This window comes from Eucalyptus grandis, chromosome 9 (assembly GCF_016545825.1).
Source record: "Eucalyptus grandis isolate ANBG69807.140 chromosome 9, ASM1654582v1, whole genome shotgun sequence".
NCBI lineage: Eukaryota > Viridiplantae > Streptophyta > Magnoliopsida > Myrtales > Myrtaceae > Eucalyptus > Eucalyptus grandis.
The window spans coordinates 2594870-2606623 of NC_052620.1; the positions used below are offsets into that span (position 1 = coordinate 2594870).

An 11754-nucleotide genomic window follows, 5' to 3' on the forward strand; every position below is an offset into this window, starting at 1 on the left:
CAACAACAAGACGAAGGGTCTTCATTGGAGAAAATGGGAACTCCTTAAGCTAGGAGATACAACCACTAGTGGATCGAGCTAAGCGAAATGAACACATGCTTCGGGTACCACTTTAGCCCATTGCCGAACCACAAACAAAGTGGCTGACCTGATTTAGCTAAAGCCATCGAATGGGTTTGTCTTAATAGGAATTGGTTAATAATCTCCCACGCTCTTTTAGATCTATTAGTGTGTGGATGCTAGTGTTGTATTTGCTACAAACGTTTCCTAGTAATGAAATTATGCTTGCTTGACAAAAAAAAAAAAAAAAAAAAAGAGTTCAATCAGCCTAAAGTTCAAGCTCTAGGTGCTAACCGGAGACTTAATGTTGAGGCATAGCTGTTGCGTTACGATATCGTTTGATTTGTTTGGTAGGCTAGGACCGTCTTTGGGTGTGCGTTGGTGTGGCGGGCTGTTGGCTCTTTGGGTCTTGGGTCTTGACAAGAGGGTTTAATCTTGTTTGGTCAAATTGGTCGCTGGGCTTGTGAAAGATTTGGTCTGCCCTTACTTCTAATTCTTGTGCTTAATGATAATTTACTCAACTGGAAAGAAGAAGAAGAAGTCTACATTGGGATACAAGACAACCAATAGAATTTAAACACCATCGAGATAATTTTTTATTTAATAAAAAAAAATGTGAAAAGTGGACTTTCAAAAATATTTTGAGAACAATGTATAAGCAACTAGTCAAAATTCATTAATTGAACGCATTCCAAAAATGCTAAAAAGGCCAAAGTAGGTGGGGATTAAGCCTCACTTGTTTTGGGTTTTAACTTTCTTAATACTAGTATTTGACCAAATGGAGTCCTAAAAACATTTGTCAAACACTCTCATTTTCCTAAAGGGCTTTGGAAGCGCACTTGGGAAAGCTAAATCCAACGAAACTAAAACCAAACGGAACTTGAGGCAAAGTGGGACTCTGTTCTCTCCCAAGCATTTGATCAAACATGTAGCAGACACGTGAAGAAAACTCTGTCCAGGCGCTTCAAACGTCTGGACCTTGCGTAGGCAGACTACCATAGTCAAAGGACAACAGAAATGAAAAACCCACCTCTTTGCTTTGGGGAAGCCAAAAGAATTCGTTTTCTTTTATGACATTCGAGGTTGGTCATCATCAAGCACCCTCGCTTGTGGCCTCAAGATGAGCTTTTTCCATCTATATTAAATCTATGTCAAAATTCCTCCGCAGACTTCAATTTATATACCTACTCCTGATGTATTAGTATCCATTTGGTAACCCGAACGCCGCTACAGCCGATAGCATAGAATGCATCCAGAACTGGAGTGCTAGTGCATGACCCACTACACAACACCACGCTTAAGACCACTAGACGCACGCTGATTCGAACACCATCCCTTGTGTTAGGGGGAAGGAGCCCGAACCAACGCCGTCTCCACATGGGCTGTAAAGAAGAAAAGGAACATTTCATCAAAATATGAGTCTAATAGACAAATTAGGAGATGGGAGCAAACTTTTTATTTAATGTATGATATAAGGGATGTCAAAACGAATTGAAACCATAACTAAATTAAGCCAAACCAAATTTGTGTACTTTTGGTTTGATTTGGGTTTTGATTTAGATAATGAACAAATAATTGTTTTATTTTGATTTGGGCGCTTTTTGGTTCGATTGTTGAATCGACATAACAATCATCCATTGTTAAAATTGCAATTGACACAATTTCTTTCATTTTTTGCTAAACATTTTTTTAATATACTAGGAGTAAGCATAGTTTTATGGTGAAACTAGGAACTTGAGGACTAGATTGGCTATCAGAACTAGCCCTATTTTAAGTTTTAGGATATGCGGGATAAATTATAGATTCCAAAATTGATAATTCTATTTTTAATAGGTAAGCTCTAGGTGGAATCGAGAACTTGGAATCTAGAACAAGGTTTTGTATTTTCATGTTTTATGTTTTCATGTAATCTTGCAACATTTCATAACATCTACTAATGAGTGTCTACTATGAAACCACTAGTTTAGTTTCTATTTCCGCAATATCAATGATTGATACTTTTACTTTGTTCATGTGCCCATATAAGAGTTGTGATCAGTGGATTATAACAAATGATGATCATCAAAGGTAATAATCCAATTTAATCGTTTAATTGAAAATATATGTATAACTTGAGCATAACTTACGCAGATCATAAAACTTGTAATATGATTAGATATATAGGATAAACTCAAATTCAAAGTTATAAATTTCAAGTGGAACCGAACGGAATTTGAAATAGTTCACTCCTAAGTTTTATATAAAAGAAAATCGTAAAATTAATACACACTTAAACTGTTGACATCCCTTAGATTATGGTTTAATGTCATGCTTAAGACCCTCACTAAAATTTTGTAAAAAAATGTTCTGTTGAAGAGGAAGTGGAAGTGGGACCATTCAGTCTCTTTCATCCGCCACGTGGATGGCCCCAAGTTCACCTTCTCTCTCTCCCTCCTCCGTTTGTGTGACTGCGGATAAGAGCACGATCCATATCGGGACGAATTCTCCATTCCTGATGACCTGTCTCGCCATCCGCCTCTGAAATTCCAGCTCCCGGAGGACGGCGACGGCCTCCATCGGCTCGACCACTTCTTCAGTAACCTCTTCCGGGCCACCAGACCGGAGAAAGAACCGGAAAAATGGAAGTGGGCATGTCCCTGAACGCAACGGTCCGTCTTCCCCTGACGGGCTCCCCGAGTGGCCCACGACGACTCCCTGGGCTGGCCAGGCACTGCCTCTCCACCTCCCGCGCCGCCGCCGCCGCCGCCCGCGGGCCCGCCGCGGGCGGCCGCCGCTGGTGGTGGAGGCCAAGGGCAAGCGGGGCATGCAGGCCCGCCAGTTCCAGCGGCCCCCGCCCCTCCTCTGCCCAAGATCGAGGACGACGGCAACCCCAGATTCGTCATCTTCATTCGGATGGCCAATGTTCGTTCCAGCGTCCCAGTTGGCGTCTTTTTGAAAGAGATTTCGTGGGCTTTTGAGCGTTGTGCGTGAACGGGTGAGTTTCGCTTTTTTTGCAGGTTTATCTTTGGTACCCGCTCAGTCTGATAACTGGCGGCACCACTGCCAAAATCATGGTGGCGGCGAAAGATAATTTCTTGGGGAAGTATATTTACAAGGACACTCTCGCCAGGAATCTTGCTGCTGTCATCTACAGAGTGAGTTTCTCTTTTCTCAGGTTGTCGAAATTCTTGTTCCAAGTTCAATGATACATGTACCGGCCCAAAAGGAAAAGTTCAATGCTACATGTAATCGATGCTCTGGATACTGCTAGTTTCCTAATAAAGAAAGTTGACTAGTAAGGATGTCACACACGGTGAGCATGTTTGATTTTGGGTCTTCATCCTGAGTAGTTGCTGCACACATTCTACTGTTACTATCCAGATCAAAATTTTGAGAGTGGTATATTGCCATTGGTATTGCCATGTGTGATTTAACAAGCCAACAGGTAATATAATTAATCATGGAAAAGAGATGGAGCATTCACGGAAACATTTTGAGTTTCGCAGAAGATGATGACCTGTTTCATTTGCTCTCTGAATCAAATGGACCATGTCTGGGCAGGTTTGTGGAACAATCAAACTTTAGGTTATAACTTGCGGGCATGATGCACGGTTATGTTGGTGAAATTACTCTTTGGATTCAGACCATGGTTTTTGTAGAAATGCCTTGGTGGGTTGCATCACTGTCCAATAGTAGGATATGCACACTTTTGAATGTAAATTTATATGCCACCAAACACACATTCTCAAGCACTTGAAAAAGGTCGGAGAAGGATGCGTGTGCATGACGCGCGCGCGCGAGAGGCCTGGGCAAATGCAAATTGCTAATTATTGATTGATTTGAAGTTTTAGGTGATGAATCAGAGGCCTAACTAAATCCCTTTTAATTTTGCTCCTGGATGGGAGTGCTCAAGTTATTTGACATATATTGTCCATATCATCTCTATTTTTTGTACATGCCCTTTGTTTCCTTGTTACAACTTAACATTTGGGCTGGGAATCCTTTAACCGACTGACGAGTGTATTTTCCTTTTTTCAGTTTGAAACCTCAAGTTTTAGACTTTTCACGACAGCTGTAGTGCCTTAAAGATTTAAATAATCTACTACTTCAATTATTCCTTATTTATTTATCTTTGAAGAGCAAAATTTGTTTATTCTATGTTGGTCTTCCTTGAGACTGGTTCTTTTGCTCCTGGATTATTTCTCACATTAAAACATGGTATATTTCAGGATGTTACTCTTACTTTGAGGCCTTTCTGGTGTGCAAAAATTCTGGCAATTGCTAGCTATTTGCAGCATGACAGTGTCCTAGCACAACTTCTCATTCTCTGCTTTGAAAAACTTTATAATCTCATGCCTTGTTGTTTTGTTACTGAGACACCTTTACTAATCTACAGGATGAGAAGGAGATTCAGAAGACTGCTCAAGCAACACATTGTCCTGAGGACGGCCACTGAGTTCAGATATGGCTACAAGATTGTGGTACGTGTGCAGATTTATTACTCTACTCTGGACAAGTTCGATTTGCTGTTGATCCGCCTTCTACCTCCATAATTAATTGTTTATGCATTTCTGGAGATATTTTCTGATTAAACCTTGTGATTGCCGAATTTGCAGGAAAATGGTAATGTGCGAGCAGCACTTTCAACCACAGACGTCATTGAGGTGAGGAGCCTCCTATATTTCATCACTGCTGATTTAAGCAACTTACTTGTGAAGTTGGACATGAATGTTAAATATGTAGGTTTTTTAACAAACATAATCTTTGTATGGCTATGATGACATCAAGTTTTGTTTTGCATATAAGTCATGTTTTATTTTTGGGGTAGATGGTTTTTCAGTTCTTAACTGGCACTTATGTCCACACTCTTTCCTCTGAAATTTTAGCTTCAACACAAGACCAGCTGAAGACTGTGTTCGATAAAGTGAAGGACTTATTTGGAGATGCTAAGGAATCATTCGGAAAACTCACAGCCCTAAATTCAACAATACGAGTTGAAGAACCCAAGTCTGAGGAAAGCTCTAAAGAAAAAGAGAAGTGAGTTGGAATGCGACATTATTGATCAGTTCTTTTAATTGATACAAACTTTAGCTTTAGAATCATGGAATCGTGCTTAATTCCTCGATCTTCCAGGGTTAAAAGCTGAGATAAAGAAAGGAATCCTAGAAGGTGGCCTGCTTTGTTCGTTTGATATGGAGGTTGCTGAAGGGATTACACAGATTCCAGGCAGTAAGGCATACGAATTAAATTTCTCTGCACAGTTTAGCTTTGTGATATTTTGGAAATTTCTGTCAATCTAACTGGGTTTGCTTTAGCAACATCTCCAAGTGCAAATATAGCATCTCTCTAGATATTGATTGTTGGCAATTACAAATTTACTACTGTGTCCTGTTAACCACGTCTGAACTTCGCATATTACACGCTGGTAGAAATAGTTATGGCAGCATAGACAGAGTAAATACTAATTGCATTGGCTTACATCAGAAAAAAGAGTGTCCATGATTCTCCATTTACTAAAAATTGCCAGATGATACATTCTTAGCGTACTAGTTTTATTGTGTTCTCTAAAGCAAATCCTCCTTAAAAGCTAGAACTCCTGACGTTGTCGGACAGTCGGGACAAGAACAAGCGGTGTCTTCTTCCTCGTAGCCAGGCCAAAGATCTCGCTTAAGTCCACATCGTGCTCTTTAACGCCTGGTGGCAATGCCCAATTAAAATGATACAGGAGTTTAGCCAATGAAGTCTCGACGATTTGTTAACCCAAAAGGCAAACCCAGGGCAGCCTCTTCGTCCTCCCCCAAAGGGTAGAAACCTGAAATCCTGGTCCTTCACATCAATGTCACTACCCTTGAACCTCTCGGGTCTGAACTCTAGGGGTCGGTCCCATGACTCACTGTCTCTCCCGAGAGCATAAGCATTTATCAGCACCCTAGTTCTTGCAGGTATTTCATAGCCGTCGAGCACACATCACTTCCATGGATTCCCGTGGGACCAGCAGTGGAACTGGTGGGTGTAGTCACGCATAGTTTCCTTGATCACAGCTTTTTAAGTAATGTAGCTCGTGGAGATGTCTCTCCCCAAGCTTGTCACTAGTGGGTGCGCTTCTGCAACTTCTTCTTGTGCCTTCTTCATTACTCTAGGGTTTCTGGCTAGCTCTGTCATGGTCCATTCTAGGAGTTGCCGCTGGTTGTATCAGTTCCAGCTACAAACATGTCCTGTTGAGATGTGACAATCTGTAAGGAAGTCACTTCAGCAGTAGAATTAACAATGATGATATTGCCCTCTAGCTGCTAAACCATCTGATATGTTACGATTTTCATGTATTTTTGGAAATGCTAACGCTAATGCTAATCCATTTACTTCAACTCGGGTAATTCTGTGATGTGAAGTAACGAGTCTTTGATGCAGATGGGCATTCTTTTACATTGCATCAGGGAAAAGGACATTGCATTAGTACGCGAAACTCGTGACCGACATCATTGGATAGGATAGGAAAATTATGTATAGACTAAGTTAATGGATGATGTGGTGGATGAAATCAAGTCTGAACAGATAGAAAGTTTACCAGGACTAGAGCCTTGAGATTATCATCTGTGATGGGCACTTCCAAGTCCTTCTGTTGTACCCTCATCAACACATCTAGTAGATCATCCCTGTCATCATCAGCATCGAAACCCATGATCCTTCTCTCTCTCTTCTTCACATGGTCTCCGATAATCTCATCACAAACGCCTCTCAAGCTCACCAAGTTGTTCTGCAACCTCCTCTCGAAACCAGTGACCCAGTTCACCATTCCCACCTTGGAAAAAATCCCCACACTGAACCCAGCAAGCAAATCTTGAGTCTCAGTCAAAACTCACATCAAATGGCTCTTCTCTCCTCTTCAGAACCCTCCGTGATGAACCGCTTCCCGAACGCCACTCTGCATAGCACGTCATTTGCCAGCCCGAAGAATATCTTGCTCATGTTGACCTCCGATCCCGAGAGAGATCGCAGTGCACCGAGTAAACGAGCCATTTCCTCTTCACGCACGAGTTGGAAGGAACCCACCCTTTTCGAGCTGAGCAGCTCGGTCACGCATATTTTCCTCGCCTGGCGCCAGTATGGGCCGTAGGAGGAGAAGGTGATATCGGAGCAGCCGAAGGAGAGGTACCGAGCAGCGATGAGCTGGGGGCGGTTTGCAAAGACATGGTCATGGGTCTTGAGCACGAGTCTCACCAGTTTCGTTGAGGAGATGACAATGGTGGGGACTTGGCCGAGTTGGACGTGGAAGATGGGGCCGAGTTGACGGGCGAGGTTCGCCAGGGTGTGGTGGGGCATGTCGCTGAGGAGGTGGAGGTGACCTATGAGAGGCAGCCGTGGCGACGGCGACGGTGGGTGCTGAGGTTGGGAGCGTGAGACGTCGCCGTGGCGGGGCTTGCATGGACGTTTGATGTAGATGAGGATGGTGAAGAGGAAGACGAACGAGAGAGAGAGCATATGGGTTGCGAGTCCATCGCAGTCCATCTTGATGTTCGCCTTTGCTCAACGCTGTAATGATCTTTCGATGGTTGTCTCGATGATCATACTTGTCATTGAATGCTTCGCTTGGAGTGGGAGATTGTGCTTGACATCTGAGGGGTTGGTGGATGCATGCTCTGCCACCAAGCAGTGGGAAATTCGACACTTTGGATCGTTTGAGAGTGCATGTGGCCGAAGTGGCGGAGGAAATGTGGATCTAGAAAGAGAGAGGGAAGAGGCAGCATCTGAAGATCTCATCTCTAATATAACTGCCCTTGCTTCTACTGTAATTATCTTACTTAGACCAAAATGCATCTCACCAGATCCTTTGTTGCCACAAGGAGGGCATCACATGCCTAGGAGTTGATTTTCTTAACATAATTTTGCCTTTTGACACCGAATGAAAGACGCATCGACAGCAGTTCAAATATGTTCAGCAAAGGTAAAAAAAGAAAAAGAGCATTAAGTAGAAGCTACGTATGACAAATTGACCGCCACTTCAGGATATTTGTACCCTGAAATGGGGGTCAACAATTATATAAGCTTGACATCTACGACGCCCGAGGCACGTTGTCTCCACTTTTCAAAGCATTGTTAACTTGAATTGTGTCCTGTAAAATATATGTTTAGCACTTTGTGCTCGGTCATATTCATACATCGTTGATTTCTGAACTTTTGGCTCTTGGTTAATCCAATCTCTAGTGCTCTTTTCAGTGGAGTCCTCCCAACTATATTATGCTTCGTTGGCCAAATATAAAATCAAAAGTGACATTGGATTGATACATATAGAAAAATTAAATATATGCTCGGGGAGAGATCACGTCACAGTCATGCACAACTGTCATTTGACACATTGTACATGCTTGAGTGGAGCATAGGGTCATGAGACTCATGACCCTTTTGTTGCTCAAGATGACCACGGTTGAACCTCGCCTCGCCATTGATGAAAGAAAAGAGCAATTAGCTCATGGTTATCACTCGTCACTCCCTACTCGTTTTACTTTTTCCCTTCTTTATAAAAGTCCTATTTGTCACGGTGGGTGCGCGTGTGATATTCTATGACCTCTTAGACTTCATTTGGTGATGGTTTATTTCTCCAAATTTCTAGTCTTTTATTCCTTGAATTAAAAAAAGAACGAACCGATTTAGTAAAGTTAACTAATTTTTATTCCTCGAAAAAAAGTAGCTAGGTAATATAGATTTAAAACAGAAATAAGAAGTTAAAAAAGTAATTTCTTGTTATTGGAAACAATTTTTGGAATAAGTCATTTTTTCCTTTTCTTCCTCTTCTTAACTGGTCATTGCCGCTTGGCCACCGCCCACCACCCACTTGCCCCCCCCTACGAGGTTGCGGTTGCCAACGCTGATTCTCCGCCTCTGACCATTGACACAACCATTGGCTAGAGGAGGAGGAGGAGGAGGAGGAAGAAGAAGAAGAAGAAGAAGAAGAAGAAGAAGAAGAAGAAGAAGAAGAAGAAGAAGAAGAAGAAGAAGAGGAAAACAAAGAAAAATCTAAAAAAAAAAAAAAAATTACTAAAAATCAAAAGAAATTTTATGTTACAAAAAAAAATTTGTAGGTCATACCATACGTACTTCTATTTTTTTTCATTCTAGGAATATAATTTTTATAGTAACTAAACATGTTCTTTTACTCAGAAATTATTTAGTGAATAGAAATAGAAAAAAAATTATTTATGAAAAGAAATTATTTCTCGGTAGAAATGTTACCAATGCACCCTTATTATCTCCCTTCATCTTTGTTAATGGAAGTTATAATTTGGAAAAAAAAAAAAAAAACTACATTTTTAAAAAACCAATTGAAAACAAAAATAAAATTTAAGATGTTATAAGATACAAGTGATCCTAAACTTTGACTTAATGTGCATTGTGATATCTAAACTTTAAATTTATTCAATGTTCCTAAATTTTAATCTAATGTGCGAGGTTATCATAAATATTTAATTTGTTTAACGCGGTTTCTAGAATTTTGGTACATGTTAAATTTAGGCCATGGACTCTATAAAAATGGTCATATTGTCCTTCAAATAGTTCGACTTAGGAATAATATTGAACATTTCCAAATAATTTATAAATTAAAGTATATATATCAAAAGTCTGTAAACTAATTGAACAATTAAAAGTTTAGAAACGACATTACATGTTAAGCTAAAGTCCAAGAATCGTATTGAATAAATTTGAAGTCCAAGGACCACAATGTACATTAACCAAAGTTATAGAGATCATTTTCGTTTTCCAAAAAAGGAAAAAGATAAGAAGAAACCATAGAATGGTACAGAATGGAATAGAAAGAAACAAGAAGAAGCTCGGTTTCGTTTGGACAAGGTGGTCCCGCGCAATCCAACTCCTCGTCCACGAAACCAGAAACACTTCCCGACAGTTCCAGAAGCGCCACCCTCCTGTTCTCCATACCTCTCGAACGTCCGTCTCCTTCCTTTATAACCTCTCTCGCGCACCTCCTGTGCAGCATCGAGCTCTGCAAAAATCTGCTCTCTTTCTCCTCGCAGTTGATCCGTTCGAACGAGCCCGAATGATGTCGCGGTCGCTGTGCACCCGCCTCGAGCCCACGTCCTCCCTCTGCCGCCGTCGGCGGCGGCGACCAACTCTCCGCTCCGTATCGTCGCCCTCTGCACTCTGTCGCGTTCGCGCCGATGAGAGAGCCGCGCGGTGTGGAGGGATCAGGCCGAGGCGACGGCAAATGGTGGCAGGGACAGCCTCGATCACCTTCAGAGAGCCAACACCAACGGCATGCGCCGACCACAGTCTCAGTCTCAGTCTCAGTCTCAGTCCCAGGTTCAGGCTCAGCCCAAGAGAAGAACTACCCTGTCGCTCCTGTTGGTAAGTTGCCCACCCGCCACCGACCCCTTCATTTTCATTCCGGTTGAGGTAGAATTAGCACCAAGTCCGCACTTAGATGGAAAATTTGAATCTTTGAGCGAATTCGACGGATGCTTTCGTGGAGAGATGTTTCGAAGCAATCTCACGTGCGCACTTCATCGAAAAATTGAATATTTAAGTGAATTTGACGCAGAGATGCGCAAGGTTAAAGCTTTTGACCAGTTTGATGGGTCATGTGGACATTCACGGACGTATATAACTTGGGTTAGGAGCTCAATTATAATGAAAATCCTTCTGGTTGGGCAGGTTTATGGGATAGGTTTCCGACTGCAAGGACGGTGCAACAGATGATGGAGACGATGGAGAGGATAATGGACGACCTGTTTGCCTACTCAGGTACCTGGCCTTCGCCCCTGCCGAGCGGTGGCGATGGGTACAGCCGAGGGAGGACGCCGTGGGAGATCAAAGAAGGTGAGAGCAGCAAGATGAGGTTCGATATGCCGGGAATGACCAAGGAGGACGTGAGGCTGTGGTTGAGGGGAGAAGATGCTCATGGTCAAGGCCGAGAAGTCGCCCAAAAGGACTGCAGAGAATGCGGTGGCGGAGGAAGAGGAAGAGGAGTGGTCCGCGAAGAGCTATGGGAGGTACAGCAGCCGGATCGCATTGCCGGAGAATGTGGAGTTTGGAGAAGATCAGAGCAGAGGTGAAAGATGGGAGTGTTGTACATAACAATACCCAAGGCCAGTTCTAGGGAGCAGATTCTGGATATCAATGTCCAGTGACTGTGAATCTATTTCTTGTTTAGAAGGAAATAAAGGTTAAAATCCAGAGGCCCTTCTTATTGCCACTCCCTTTCAGCTCTATCTGATCTGGGTATAGCAGATGACAGACTGCCTTATCCAAATTTTTGTTCCTGAGGAATATAATAAAGGCTTAGCATAAGTGCAAAATCTGAGCTTGGCTGTGACTCATTTTCAGTGTTCCTGTATTGAGAATTTTGATCTTGCTCACCGACTTGCATATGTACTTGTATAGAAGATAATGAAAAGCAATCTCGCACTAGTGCGGGAGAGTTAGTTTATATTTGTATTCAAAACATAACTGCTTCTAAACGCTGGCTATCATCTGTGGCGGCAGTAAGAGAAATGTACATGACTCTCTATAGGAGTGGGGAGATGAAGCAGTATGTTGATCCACATTTTAGTTCCGAGGAAATGTTTGCCAAAGGAAGAACTCCATGTAGGTCAAAACAGAGTCGTTTGTATATGCATAGGTTTTGTGGATGAATGTACAGTATACAGGTTGGCCAATGTAGGACCAGGTTTTGGACAGGGATGAACTTCATAAAGGAGATTGGTT

At 42.2% G+C, this 11754-nt stretch overlaps 1 protein-coding gene and 2 pseudogenes across 1 annotated transcript; 2 read left to right on the forward strand and 1 right to left on the reverse strand.

Annotated features, from left to right (window-relative positions):
• The first annotated feature begins 2543 nt into the window (after nt 1-2543).
• LOC120288183 lies at nt 2544-5269 on the forward strand (annotated as a pseudogene).
• Nucleotides 5270-5621: 352 nt separating this feature from the next.
• LOC104417763 (tryptamine 5-hydroxylase) lies at nt 5622-7545 on the reverse strand. The gene is given in 7 exon segments (XM_010028985.3): nt 5622-5803; nt 5806-6006; nt 6008-6055; nt 6058-6213; nt 6216-6254; nt 6605-6907; nt 6910-7545. Coding segments are annotated over 7 exon segments (1560 nt in total). The 3' UTR covers nt 5622-5626.
• Nucleotides 7546-10219: 2674 nt separating this feature from the next.
• On the forward strand, nt 10220-11476 carry LOC120288321 (annotated as a pseudogene).
• The last annotated feature ends 278 nt before the right edge of the window (nt 11477-11754 follow it).